This window comes from Artemia sp. Qi Xiang Cuo, chromosome 10 (genome assembly GCF_049724085.1).
Source record: "Artemia sp. Qi Xiang Cuo chromosome 10, ASM4972408v1, whole genome shotgun sequence".
In the NCBI taxonomy this organism is placed as follows: domain Eukaryota; kingdom Metazoa; phylum Arthropoda; class Branchiopoda; order Anostraca; family Artemiidae; genus Artemia; species Artemia sp. Qi Xiang Cuo.
The window spans coordinates 20,652,350-20,667,069 of NC_142803.1; the positions used below are offsets into that span (position 1 = coordinate 20,652,350).

At 37.1% G+C, this 14,720-nt stretch overlaps 1 protein-coding gene across 1 annotated transcript in view; it reads right to left on the minus strand.

Moving 5' to 3' along the window:
- Mondo (MLX interacting protein mondo) overlaps positions 1-14,720 on the minus strand; it is a 139,305-nt gene that overhangs the window by 85,148 nt on the left and 39,437 nt on the right. The window contains exon 2 of the mRNA XM_089095308.1: positions 1,748-1,854. Coding sequence (XP_088951434.1) covers positions 1,748-1,854 — 107 coding nt within the window. The remainder of the gene's footprint in view (positions 1-1,747; positions 1,855-14,720) is intronic.

Consider the following 14,720-nt stretch of genomic DNA (forward strand, 5'->3'; position numbering starts at 1 on the left):
GAACCATAGATCACTTACAACCTAAAGGGTCAAATTAAGACTTGCCACCGTCTTTAAAGTTCTGGTAACATTGTTGGTTCTACCAAGTTACGCAGCCTTATAGTTAAACCAAATAAACGGGCGCGGAGGCAGCATGTGACAAATAAAATTATGCCTTTACTTACCACAGGTCCTAAAAATTTGCATTCCTCATTAAAAAGATTTACTGATAAAGGCCACTGGGACGCCCAGTGGCTTAAGGCTGCTCAAGGAAAATAATACCTTGGTACAGCTTCTGAAAGAGCCCCTTTTTACCAATATGCAATACTATTTCATTAATCACCAATTGAGAAATTTGATAGTCTCATTTCTGAGGCAGGGACTGATGATATAGTGGTTTCTGACTTTGTCATTTACAAAGAGATTAAACTGAAGAGCAATTGTGCACCCTACCACAGTGAGCTTCCTGTGAAGCTATTACGTGAATACGCTATTTTTCTTGCCAAACCCATCTACCCATTTCTAATCAGTACTCATAAGAGCAAGTTTTACCTAGTATTTGTAAGAAAGCCTACGTTTGTATCATTCCCAAAGTAAAGGCTCCCAAATTTTGTAACAAGTTATGTCTAATTTCACCAGCTCCAAACTTTTTGAAGGCACCAGAAACGTCTATAAATATGAGCTAATGTCACAGGTCTCAGCTTCCCCTGACCTTTATCCGTGCGGATGTCTGAAAGGCTGCAGCACAACTATTTACTTAAAGCACTTGTCCCACCTCACGGTCAAGTGGCCGGATCAAGGAAGTGCAAGTGTTGATCTTTTAGTCAAATGACAAAAGGCCTCTGACCTTAAACGTCATTCCATAGCAGTCTAAAATTTGCACATTATGGATGCATAATGTGCAAATTATGGTGCAAATAATGTGCATAATGTGCAAATAATGTGCATAATTATGGATGACATATTCTCCTTTTAGCAATTAATTTTTGCAAAGCTGATACCAGTGTGTCTCCAGCCTTTTCCTGAGAGAAGATTACAAAGAATAGACCAAGCTTATGTTTGGCACCCAAACGGACACCAAACTCGCACCATTGCTGTTTTATTAGCGATACACTTCGTCCTTCCTGGGTTTGAAGAAAGACTCAAGCGCACAGAAGACACATCAGTTCTTCTTAAATATAGTGCTGAAAACCTCTAGTCAGTTCTCCAGTTCAATGGCCTCATGATTAACAACTTTGAAGGCCAATGCACTACTTACAGTCAACAAATCAGCAAAAGTAAAACTGAAGTCTTTTAATTTCATTCTATGTTGAGAGATTTGGTGTGGCCTACTTCAACCTACCCATGTGCATCTGTTTCATTGTTTGCTGCTTCATTGTTTGTGCTTTGGTGCTTTACCACATTGGACTTTAAATGTGAGTTTTCCTTTCGTTTTCTTTTTTTTGTATAGAATTTGGTGTGTTCTTCTTTACATGTTTTGTTAGGCTGTTTTTTTTTTCATTGACAAAGGCTTTTAGAGGTGAAGCCAAATATTCAGGTTTTTTTCTTTCAATTAAAAAGGCCCTTTTAAATGTTGCAGTGTTGCATTAAAAAACTTTTTACCACATTTTGTTTCAGTTGTAAATGAAAAGACAGAGTGGTCTTAGTCTAAGAAATTATTTGCAAACTAGGAAAAGAAAGGAGAAATAAGAAAAGAAGGAAAAATAGCAAAGGAGAGATAAAAAAGAGGAAAAGAATAAGAAAAGTAGAAAAAATATATCAGACTTACATTGCATATGCCAACATCTCCAGATCACATTATTAAGTCGTATTTTATCCTTCCAGCTTAACTTCATGCCCTTAAAGAGGTTCCATTTTGGTGAAGTCAATTTCTGCCTACAAGAAACTAATCACTAACTTTTCAAGAAGGTGGTAATTGACTTTGGAAAAAAAGAAAACGAAGAACAGATAACCGATAAAAAAAAAAAAAAACCTTAAAAAAATCAAGTCTTAATTTTGAAAACGAAATGTGAAGATTGACTTAAAAGTACGTGCACTAAGGTCCTAGAATTAGGGAAAACACGGATTTGTGTTTGTATCTACATATACCCATATCTGCTAACTTTAAGATTTAAACAAAGTTTGTATTTTTTTCTTATTAGTTTTAAATAAAAATGGAGTAAGCCATATGCTTTGTCTTATGACAATATAGTAGGAAGATACAGGCAACAAAACCATAGCTGTTAAATCCGAAAATGTAAGAGTGTTTTGAGAAATGTGAAGTCAGTGATTGGATAAACATACTTAAAACAGGGTGTAGGGGTGACTTTGCTGCTTAGAAAAATCATTGAATATCAATCCATATCCAGTTTCTGAACTTCCTCTTTTTTGAAGGCCATGATCATGATATCACGAGTCTGTAGTTTCCCGTTGTCGATCGCAGATAATCCTTCACACGTCCTATTGCCGAGAAGAATCGTTCATTGCTGGCGGTGGTAACAGGCAAACTAACAATCAGCTTTATTAGTTTTAGCACTGCAGAATAGGCAATAGGCAACTCGGATACAGTTTCGATAGCCTGGAGAAGATCCAGTTTTGAAGTACCACAGTTTTGCAAAAGAAAGCTGGGATTCCAGGGCATAGTCATCAGCACCAAGAATCCCTTGATAATGACACATTACCCTTCCAACTTTCGAAAATTCGAAGAAATTAGAACTTAGAAGGGTGGAAGGCAGGTTAAAATAAAGTAATTGAGATTAACAGTGCTATTTAGTGGCTGACCAATACAAACGACCAGTCAGCCAGTCTCGGTAGTTCAGTATAGCACATAATTAAAGCATAAAATACCTAATAAATAGAAGTAGCAAGGTCAAGGGGATCATACCCCCCTCCCTCAGCTTCCTCTCAATTGACACCACTGTGTAAAATAATGATAAAAGAAGGAAAACTTCACCCCCGTGAATTTTTTCCGTGGAGGGGGTCCTATATCTCGTGTTGTGAAGGTAAGGTCATCTCAAATTTTTTTGACAGGGCAAGAGCTAAGAATTTACACAGGATGGATAAAACTTAAGAAAACGTTAGTTTTGCTCCATTAGACAAGTTCCTTTAATAATGCATTTTTAATACTGTACTTTGAGGAGGCCATGCCACAACCCTTTGGTCTTCCACCATATGGTGTCGCTAATGAAAGAAAGCTACCAAAATATTTGAATTTTCGACCCCTCCTGCCACTAAAAACCTTCAGGGACGTTCAGACAAATTTAGCAGATTGATTCTTCTCAAACACGTTTGCATACAGGGGTTAGGGTCTCTAGGGTTATCCCCAAGGAAACAGTGAAAATAGTGGGGAATAGTGTGACTTTTTGTTATTTTGACCTATTATCCTAGTTATTTAAACCTATTATCTGAGTGATAGATCGCATGAAAACAAAAGAAATGTAAAGAAAGTGGAGAAAGCATTGAAATATGAACTAAGGAGGTGTGAAGTGGAGGCCATGGATAAAATTGCCGAGGATTTAGAAGATGCAGCTAGACGGCATAATAGTAAAATATTGTACTGGCACGTTAACAAATTGAGAGGTAGTAGTCAATCCGGACTTGTCCCAGTTAAAGATAGGAATGGGGTGGCAATTAGCGATAAGGAAAAAGCTAAAGCGAGATGGGTCGAACATTTTGAGAATTTGCTTAACCGAGATAGAGTTGCAGGAAAAGATATACAGGAAAATGAAAAAGTTTGTGATTCCTTGGATGTGTAGGAAGATTTGTTTTGTGAGGAGGAATTAGCAACAGTACTAAAAGGACTAAAGAATAATAAGGCTCCAGGTGCTGATAGGGTGGTAAATGAGTTTCTTAAATATGGTGGCTCTGAGGTTAGATATAAGTTACTGAAGATTATGAATATGATTTTTGAATAAGGGGAAGTACCAAACGATTTTAGGAGAATCTTAATTAAGCAACTTTATAAGAAAGGTGATAAAAGTGAGTGTGGTAATTATCGAGGCATTAGTCTGCTCTCTGTAGGTAGCAAATTGCTTAGTAATATGATAATTTTTAGACTGAGAGATGCCGTAGACAAAGTTTTAAGAGAAGAGCAGTGCGGTTTTAGAAAAGGTAGAGAATGTGTTGACCAAATTTTCACTCTTAGGCTAATAATTGAGAAGTGCCTAAGTTTTCAAACACCTTTGGTCCTCAGTTTTATAGATTATAAGCAAGCGTTCGATTCTGTTGATAGAAGAGCTTTAGTAAGGTTTTATCCTTGTAGGGTATACCAGACAAATACATTAAAGGGATTAGTGCTATGTAAGAGAATAACCCTGCTGCGGTTGAGGGAGGAAGTGAGGATAGCAGCTGGTTTTGTATTAAATCAGAAATTAAGCAGGGTCGTGTGCTATCACCCTTTACATGGATTATTTTGATTGACTTTGTTTTAAGGAGCACAGGAAAGGCAATGGGAGACCACGGAATCAAAGGGAGAGGAAAAATTCTCCTGGACTTGGATTATGCTGATGATTTATGCATCTTAGATGAAAGTGTTAGCAAAATGAATGAAGTTTTAGAGGTTTTGCGAGTTCAGGGTGCTAGTATTGGCTTGAAAATTAATGTTAGGAAGACTAAGTCACTAAGGCTACGAATAAGTGAAGATGAAAAGGTGACGTTGTGTAATGAAAAGATTGATCAGGTTGGCAGCTTCACTTCCTTGGTAGTATTATTAGTAAAGATGGTGGGAGCAGTGAAGATGTTAAAAATAGAATAGCCAAGGCTCAGGGTGTTTTTTCACAGTTAAAAAACAAGTCTGGAAGAATAGGAAGATAAGTCTGCAAACCAAGATTAGAATCTTAGAAGCTAAAGTGGTGACAGTGGTCAAATATGGCTCTGAAGCATGAGCGCTTCAAAAAGCGGATGAAGATTTGCTAGATGTTTTCCAGAGAAATTACTCAGGGCTTGTTCTTGGTACTCGGCTGACTGACCGTATTTCAAACAATAGGCTATACGAAGAATGTGGTTCAATACCGCTTTCTAGGTCTATAATGAAAGAAAGGTTGAGGTGGTTAGGGCATGTTGTGCGGATGAAGGATGACAGATTGCCGAAGATTGTTCTTTTCGGCCAACCATCTAGGGCTAAACGGAAAGCAGGTCGTCCACGTCTGGGGTGGGAGGACGTCATAAAGAAAGATTTAAAGGAAATGGGAACTTCGTGGGCGGGTGTAAAAAGGGAGGCTTTGAATAGATTGGGGTGGAGGAGGAGCGTGCGTAGCTGTGTTGACCTCAGGCGGCTTGGTTCTGCGATGAGTTGTTAGTAGTAGTAGTAGTATTTGAAATACCATAATTGGTAAATATGAACATATTGGTATTCTTACAGAATCCAAATTTTCTGAATTTAATTGGAGCTAAACATAATGAAATGGCTCTAAATATAGCAACTGTTAATCACACTTAATGCCTTAAACTTTCTGTTATATCATTATTTTACACAGTGGCGTAAATAGAGGAAGCAGAAGGGAGAGGGGGTGTGATCCCCCTAAATTTGAAGAAGACGTTGTTACTTCTATTTATTACCTATTTTATATTTTAATTATTTGCTATACTGGACTACCGAGACTGGTCATTTGTATTGGTCAGCCACTAAATAGCACTGTTTATCTCAATGACTTTGTTTTAAACTGCCTTCCACCCTTCTAAGTTTTGATTTCCTCGAATTTTCGAAAGTTGGAAGGGTAATGTGTCATTATCAAGGGATTCTTGGTGCTGATGACTATGCCCTAAAATCCCAGTTTTCTTTTGCAAAACTGTGGCACTTCAAAACTGGATCTTCTCCAGGCTATCAAGGAGGCAGACTTGTGCCTCTTTAAAGAGGCGACCCACCACAATGTTAAGCGATTTCCTAGCGGTCGCAGAGAGACAGTGGTGATCGCATTTTGTAGCCCAAGCTCCAACTAAGAAACGTGCAAAATTTCACCACCCCCCCTCCGACTTTATCTTCATGGGTAAAAGTGGGCCGGAAGTTTCGACCCTCCGACCACAGCCCTCCTTTAACGTTATCCGATTGGGCTGAAATTTTGAGGTTAAGCTTTCCTAGGGCCCGGGAGCTTATCCTCAAAATTTCAGCTCAATCCAATCACTCCTTCCCTGTTTTTCGAAAAACAAACATAGCCACTTAATGTTCATTTCTCTTTTTTTTTATCAGCCACGCCTACAGGCCACAGATGGCAACGGATCCGGGTGAATGAGGACTCATTCGAACCGGAATTCGACCCAGCAGGGTCTTTTGATATTTTCAGACCGAAAAAATTATCACCCGAATTTACATTTACGAAAAAACTCGTTTTCCTATAAGAGCCCATGTTAATTTTTCCCACCAGAGCCCCCCTTTAACGTTGTCCGATCGGGCTGAAATTTAGAGGATAAGCTTTCCTGGGGCCTGGGAGCTTATCCTCAATTTCAGCTCAATCCGATCACTCCTTCCCTGTTTTCCAAAAACCAAATATCAAGTCTTGTGGGGATTTGCTTGCGTCAAAAATAGATTCCAGAGACTAAAAATAATTTAAAAATTGTCTCTGTGGTACAGTGGTCGCTACTCCTGACTGTCAGGCGGAAGACCCGGGTTCGATTCCCCGTCAGAGGAAATTTTTTATATATTGAACTTAAAGTTTAAAAAAGAAACTCAGTTTCTTTTTTAAATCCAATCTATTAAATCCTTCGGCTCAACAGGCGTCTTCAGAAGAATATCACAGTCGGCCTTCAGGTTACAGGTAAGTATCCACTGCTTTGATAACATGCCGTATACCTGCATGCTCAAAGACAAGTTGAAAAAAGAAAATCTTACTGTGCATTTGATTTGAGTATTCAGGAATTAAAAGCCTTAACACAAGAATGTTCAAGAGCGGGGGGTTTGAGGGGCGGCAGCCCCCCAACTTTAACTCCTAACAGGATCAGCTAACAGTTAGTCAAGCAACAATAAGTAATAAACTGTACAAAAATGTGGAGAAATTATTTGAAAAAAAACTACGTTTTCTAAAGAGTTAAAGAGGCTGAGTCAAAAGTTCGAACCTTAAAACGTACAGGGATTAGGGGGTACAGTTGGGGGGCTGCCGCCCCAAACCCCCGCTTTCGCAGCCTTTAAATAAAAAAAAGTTTTTTTTAAACTGAAAGTAAGGAGCGACATTAAAACCTAAAACGAACAGAAATTATTCCGTATATGAAAGGGGCTGTGCCCTCCTCAACGCCTCGCTCTTTACGCTAAAGTTTTTATTGTTTAAAGAGTTGTGAGAAAGTCAAACTTTAGCATAAAGAGCGAGGCGTTGAGGAGGGCACAGCCCCTTTCATATACGGAATAATTTCTGTTCGTTTTAAGTTTTAATGTCGCTCCTTACTTTCAGTTTAAAAAACTTGTTTTTTTTATTTAAAGGCTGCAAAAGCGGGGGTTTGGGGGCGGCAGCCCCCAACTGTACCCCCTAATCCCTGTACGTTTTAAGGTTCGAACTTGTGACTCAGCCTCTTAAACTCTTTAGAAAACGTAGTTTTTTTCAAATAATCGAAACTGTATCCGACTTGCCTATTGCCTATTCTGCAGTGCTAAAACTAATAAAGCTGATTGTTAGTTTGCCTGTTACCATCGCCAGCAATGAACGATTCTTCTCGGCAATAGGACGTGTGAATCGACAACTGCGATCTACAACGTATCTGCGATCGACAACGGGAAATGACAGACTCAGTGATATCATGATCATCGCCTTCAAAAAAGAGGAGGTTAAGAAAATGAATATGGATTGATTATTCAATGATTTTTCTAAGCAGCAAAGTCACCGCTACATCCTGTTTTAAGTATGTTGCCCAATCATGTTCTGTTTCTTGTAACTCCATTAAAAGAGGAAAAACAATCCTTGCCCCCCCCCTTTACATTTTCGTGAATTGGTGCCACTGACTTTACATTTCTCAAAACACTTACATTTTCGAATTTACCAGCTATGGTTTTGTTGCCAGTATCTTCCCATTATCATAGGCAGCGCTAGCGCACTACCTATGATAATGTAAAGAACGATGTTGAAACAATGTGTTTTATTTTCTCCATACCCGGGCACTTCGTATCGAAGGAGTTGTCGTAGAAACTTCTAAAAGGGCTCATTCGATCGGAAATTGGAGTGGCTAGTGCTCTTTTTCATAGTCGAAAGTGAATGGAGGGCAACTAGGCCCCCCCACGAACATCATTTCCCCAAACACATCCAATCAAAATTTTGAGATAGCCATTTTGTTCAGCATAGCTGATTTCCAGATAGAAAATATCTTTTTGAGAAGGACAATCCCTCACAACCCTCGGGGCAAGGGTTTTAAGTTATGCCCCGGCGGCATATAAGGTTTTTATAGAAGGTGTTGTCGTAGAAACTTCAAAAAAGTCTCATTCGATTGGAAACTCAATGAGCTACTGCCCTTTTTAATAGTCGAAAGTGATTGGAGGGCAACTAGCGCCCCTCCCCCACGCCCATCATTCCCCAAACACATTCAATCAAAATTTTGAGATAACCATTTCGTTCAGCGTAGTTGATTTCCAAATAGAAAATATGTTTTTGAGGAGGAAACTTCCCTACAACCCTCGGGGTAAAGGTTGTAAGTTATGCCCTGGGGGCATATAAGGTTTTTATAGAATGAGTTGTCGTAGAAACTTCAAAAAAGGCTCATTCGATTGGAAATTCAAAGGACTAATGCTGTTTTTAATAGTCGAAAGTGATTGGAGGGCAACTAGCCCCCCCCCACGCCCATCATTACCCAAACACATCCAATCAAAATTTTGAGATAGCCATTTTGTTCAACGCAGTGAAAGTTCAGGAAATTATACCTTTGAGCAGGACACTCCCCCCAAAGTCTTCAGAGTAAGGGTTATAAGTTATGCCCTGGGGGCATATAAGTTTTAATTGAAATCTTTGTCGTGGAAACTTGAAAAAGGGCTCATTTGATTGGAAATTCATGAGTCTAGTGGCCTTTTTAATATTCGAAAGTGATTTGAGGGCAACTAGCCCCCCTCACTCGCCCACCATTTTTCCAAACACATCCAATCGAAATTTTTAGATAGCCATTTTCTTCAGTGTTGTGGATTTCCAGATAGAAATTATGTTTTTGAGGAGGAAACTCCCCCACAGCCCTCAGGGCAAAGGTTGTAAGTTATGCCCTGGGAGCATATAAGGAATGCGTCGTCGTAGAAAATTCAAAAAGGGCTCATTCGATTGGAAATGGAAATGGCTAGTGCTCTTTTTATTAGTCAAAAATGATTGGAAGGCGACGAACTCCTGTTCGAAACCCATCAATTCCCCTATCATATCCAATCAAAATTTTTAGATAGCCATATTGTTCCACGAAGTTTAAAGTTCAGGAAATTATACCTTTGAGCAGGACACTCCCCCCGCAGTCTTCAGGGCAAGGGTTATAAGTTACACTCTGGGGGCATATAAGGTTTGTATTGAAATATTTGTCATAGAAACTTGAAAAAGGGCTCATTCTATTGGAAATTCAAAGGGCGAGTGCCCTTTTTAATAGTCAAATGTGATTTGGGGGCAACTAACCCCCCTCTCACGCCCATCTTTTCTCCAAACTCATCCAATCAAAATTTTTAGATAGCCATTTTATTCAACGCAGTTGAAAGTTTTGGAAATTCGTTCTTTAAGGATGACAACCCCCCCCCACAACCCTCCGGGCAAGGGTTTTAAGATTTGCCTGGGGAGCATGTAAGGTTTTTATTGAAAGCGATGTTGTAAAAACATCCAAAAGGGCTCATTCAATAAGAAATTGAAAGGGCTAGTGCCCTTTTAATAGTCGAAAGTGATTGAAGGGCGACTAACGCCCCTCTCACGGCCACCATTTCCCCAAAGACATCCAATCAAAATTTTAAGATATCCATTTTGTTCAACGTAGTCGAAAGTTATGGAAATTAGGTCTTTTAGGATGATAACCCCATCAGAGCTTTCAGTACAAGGGTTGTAAGCTATGCCCTGGGGGCATATAAGGTTTATATAGAAAGTTGTTGTAGAAATTTCAAAAGGGGCTCATTTGATTGGAAATTGAAATTGCCCTTTTTAATAGTCGAAAGTGAGTGGAGACTAATAACCCCACTCTCACGCCCTCCATTTCCCCAAACACATTCAATCAAAGTTTAGAGATAGCCATTTTGTTCAATGTAGTTGAATGTTCCGTAAATTACGTCCTTAGGGATAACAATCCTCCTAAATTCCAAAGGGCGACGGATGTAAGTTATGCCCTAAGGGCATTTAGCGTTCTTTATGATGGAGTTGCCGCAAAAACTTCAAAAGGGGCTCGTTTAATTGAAGATTGAGAAAGCTAGTGCCCTTTTTAATAGTTGAAAGTTATTGGACAGTAGAGTGCTAGGTTATACTTTGGGGCCTTTACGTTCCTTCCTGTGCTATTTGGGGCCTTTACGTTCCTTCCTGTGTTATTTGGGGCCTTTACGTTCCTTCCCATGCTATTTGCCTAGACATATAGGAAAAACATTTTTGGCATGCGTCTTATCGGGATTAAGAAAACAATGGATGCAAATGTGTGATTTAATAAACCTTGACAAAAGAATTTTTTTTGGCAATTGCCATTTTTTTTCTGATAAAAAAAAGGGTTTAGCATTTGTGAATACGTCGATATGTACTGTATAATACACAAGTGATGTTTGGACAGTGTTGTCAATTTAAAATAGTTTAACGTTATACTATACGAAGAAGTAAAACGAATTTTTTTTGTTAAATAAGTAGTTCTTATATCTTTTAAAAGAGATTTACGGGGTTTGAGAGACTGGGTGGCCTGAGTCAGTGTGATGTGTCGTGACTGTGGGCGCATGAAAATCTAACTATGTGTGTTCAATAATTTGGTCGTTGATCTTTTATAAGAGCTCTAAGGGATTTGAGGGACTTGGCTGCCTGATTCCGTGTGGTTGTCCTTTACTTGTTGCCCATTAAAAACGAAATTTTTGTGTTAAATAAGTAGTTCTTGTATCTTTGAAAAGAGCTTTACGGGGTTTGAGAGACTCGGCTGCCTGATTCCGTGTGGTTTTCCTTTACTTGGTGACCATTAAAAACGAAATTTTTGTGTTAAGTAGTTCTTGTATGTTTTAAAAGAGCTTTACTGGGTTTGAGAGACTCCGTTGCCTGATTCCGTGTGGTTTATCTTTTCTTGGTGCCCATTAAAAACGAAATTTTTGTGTTAAATAATTAGTTTTTGTATCTTTTAAAATAGATTTAAGCGGTTTGAGAGACTCAGTTGCTTAATTCCGTGTGGTTTTTCTTTACTTGATGTTCGTTAAAAACGAAATTTTTGTGTTAAATAAGTAGTTCTTGTATCTTTTGAAAGAGCTTTACGGGGTTTGAGAGACTCGGTTGCCTGATTCCGTGTGGTTTTTCTTTACTTGGTGCCCATTAAAAACGAAATTTTTGTGTTAAATAAGTAGTTCTTGTATCTTTTAAAAGCACTTTACGGGGTTTGAGAGACTCGGTTGCCTGATTCCGTGTGGTTTTTCTTTCCTTTCTGCCCATTAAAAACGAAATTTTTGTGTTAAATAAGTAGTTTTTGTATCTTTTAAAAGAGCTTTACGGGGTTTGAGATTTTAATGCAGTAGTTTTTTTTAAGTAAGGACACTCGATATCCTAAAAGTGTTTGATTCAAACTTTTACCTTGAGAATCGATGTTGTTAGAAGAATTTCAAAAGGATCGTTTATGAGTGCTGGCGTATCTGATGAAATAATTTAGGTCGTATGATCAATTAAAATTTTTTTTAATGCAGTAGTTTTTTAGTAAGGACACTCGATTTCCTAAAAGTGTTTGATTCAAACTTTTACCTTGAGAATCGATGTTGTTAGAAGAATTTCAAAAGGATCGTTTATGAGTGCTGGCGTATCTGATGAAATAATTTAGGTCGTATGATCAATTAATTTTTTTTTTAATGCAGTAGTTTTTTAGTAAGGACACTCGATTTCCTAAAAGTGTTTGATTCAAACTTTTACCTTGAGAATCTATGTTGTTAGCAGAATTTCAAAAGGATCGTTTATGAGTGCTGGCGTATCTGATGAAATAAGTTAGGTTGTATGATCAATTAAATTTTTTTTTAATGCAGTAGTTTTTTAGTAAGGACACTCGATTTCCTAAAAGTGTTTGATTCAAACTTTTACCTTGAGAATCGATGTTGTTAGAAGAATTTCAAAAGGATCGTTTATGAGTGCTGGCGTATCTGATGAAATAATTTAGGTCGTATGATCAATTAAATTTTTTTTAATGCAGTAGTTTTTTAGTAAGGACACTCGATTTCCTAAAAGTGTTTGATTCAAACTTTTACCTTGAGAATCTATGTTGTTAGAAGAATTTCAAAAGGATCGTTTATGAGTGCTGGCGTATCTGATGAAATAATTTAGGTCGTATGATGATTTTTTTTGTAATGCAGTAGTTTTTTGGTAAGGACACTCGATTTCCTAAAAGTGTTTGGTTCAAACTTTTACCTTGAGAATCGATGTTGTTAGAAGAATTTCAAAAGGATCGTTTATGAGTGCTGGCGTATCTGATGAAATAATTTAGGTCGCATGATGAATTAAATTTTTTTTTAATGCAGTAGTTTTTTAGTAAGGACACTCGATTTCCTAAAAGTGTTTGATTCAAACTTTTACCTTGAGAATCTATGTTGTTAGAAGAATTTCAAAAGGATCGTTTATGAGTGCTGGCGTAACTGATGAAATAATTTAGGTCGTATGATCATTTTTTTTGTAATGCAGTAGTTTTTTGGTAAGGACACTCGATTTCCTAAAAGTGTTTGTTTCAAACTTTTACCTTGAGAATCGATGTTGTTAGAAGAATTTCAAAAGGATCGTTTATGAGTACTGGCGTATCTGATGAAATAATTTAGGTCGTATGATCATTTTTTTGTAATTCAGTAGTTTTTTGGTAAGGACACTCGATTTCCTAAAAGTGTTTGGTTCAAACTTTTACCTTGAGAATCGATGTTGTTAGAAGAATTTCAAAAGGATCGTTTATGAGTACTGGCGTATCTGATGAAATAATTTAGGTCGTATGATCAATAAATTTTTTTTTTAATGCAGTAGTTTTTTAGTAAGGACACTCGATTTCCTAAAAGTGTTTGATTCAAACTATTACCTTGAGAATCGATGTTGTTAGAAGAATTTCAAAAGGATCGTTTATGAGTGCTGGCATATCTGATGAAATAATTTAGTTCGTATGATCAATTAAATTTTTTTTTAATGCAGTAGTTTTTTAGTAAGGACACTCGATATCCTAAAAGTGTTTGATTCAAACTTTTACCTTGAGAATCGATGTTGTTAGAAGAATTTCAAAAAGATCGTTTATGAGTGCTGGCGTATCTGCTGAAATAATTTAGGTTGTTATGATCAATTTTTTTTTAATGCAGTAGTTTTTCAGTAAGGACACTCGATTTCCTAAAAGTGTTTGATTCAAACTTTTACCTTGAGAATCGATGTTGTTAGCAGAATTTCAAAAGGATCGTTTATGAGTGCTGGCGTATCTGATGAAATAATTTAGGTCGTATGATCAATTACATTTTTTTTTTAATGCAGTAGTTTTTAGTAAGGACACTCGATTTCCTAAAAGTGTTTGATTCAAACTTTTACCTTGAGAATCGATGTTGTTAGAAGAATTTCAAAAGGATCGTTTATGAGTGCTGGCGTATCTGATGAAATAATTTAGGTCGTATGATCAATTAAATTTTTTTTTAATCCAGTAGTTTTTTAGTAAGGACACTCGATTTCCTAAAAGTGTTTGTTTCAAACTTTTACCTTGAGAATCGATGTTGTTAGAAGAATTTCAAAAGGATCGTTTATGAGTGCTGGCGTATCTGATGAAATAATTTAGGTCGTATGGTCAATTAAAATTTTTTTTTAATGCAGTAGTTTTTTAGTAAGGACACTCGATTTCCTAAAAGTGTTTGATTCAAACTTTTACCTTGAGCATCGATGTTTTTAGAAGAATTTCAAAAGGATCGTTTATGAGTACTGGCGTATCTGATGAAATAATTTTGGTCGTTATGATCAATTAATGTTTTTTTTATTGCAGTAGTTTTTAGTAAGGACACTCGATATCCTAAAAGTGTTTGATTCAAACTTTTACCTTGAGAATCTATGTTGTTAGCAGAATTTCAAAAGGATCGTTTATGAGTGCTGGCGTATCTGCTGAAATAATTTAGGTTGTAAGATCAATTTTTTTTTTCTAATGCAGTAGTTTTTTAGTAAGCACACTCGATATCCTAAAAGTGTTTGATTCAAACTTTTACCTTGAGAATCGATGTTGTTAGCAGAATTTCAAAAGGATCGTTTATGAGTGCTGGCGTATCTGATGAAATAATTTAGGTCGTATGATCAATTACATTTTTTTTTTAATGCAGTAGTTTTTAGTAAGGACTCTCGATATCCTAAAAGTGTTTGATTCAAACTTTTACCTTGAGAATCGATGTTGTTAGCAGAATTTCAAAAGGATCGTTAATGAGTGCTGGCGTATCTGATGAAATAATTTAGGTCGTATGATCAATTAATTTTTTTTTAATGCAGTAGTTTTTTTAGTAAGGACACTCGATTTCCTAAAAGTGTTTGATTCAAACTTTTGCCTTGAGAATCGATGTTGTTAGCAGAATTTCAAAAGGATCGTTTATGAGTGCTGGCGTATCTGATGAAATAATTTAGGTCGTATATTCAATTTTTTTAATGCAGTAGTTTTTTAGTAACGACACTCGATTTCCTAAGTGTTTGATTCAAACTTTT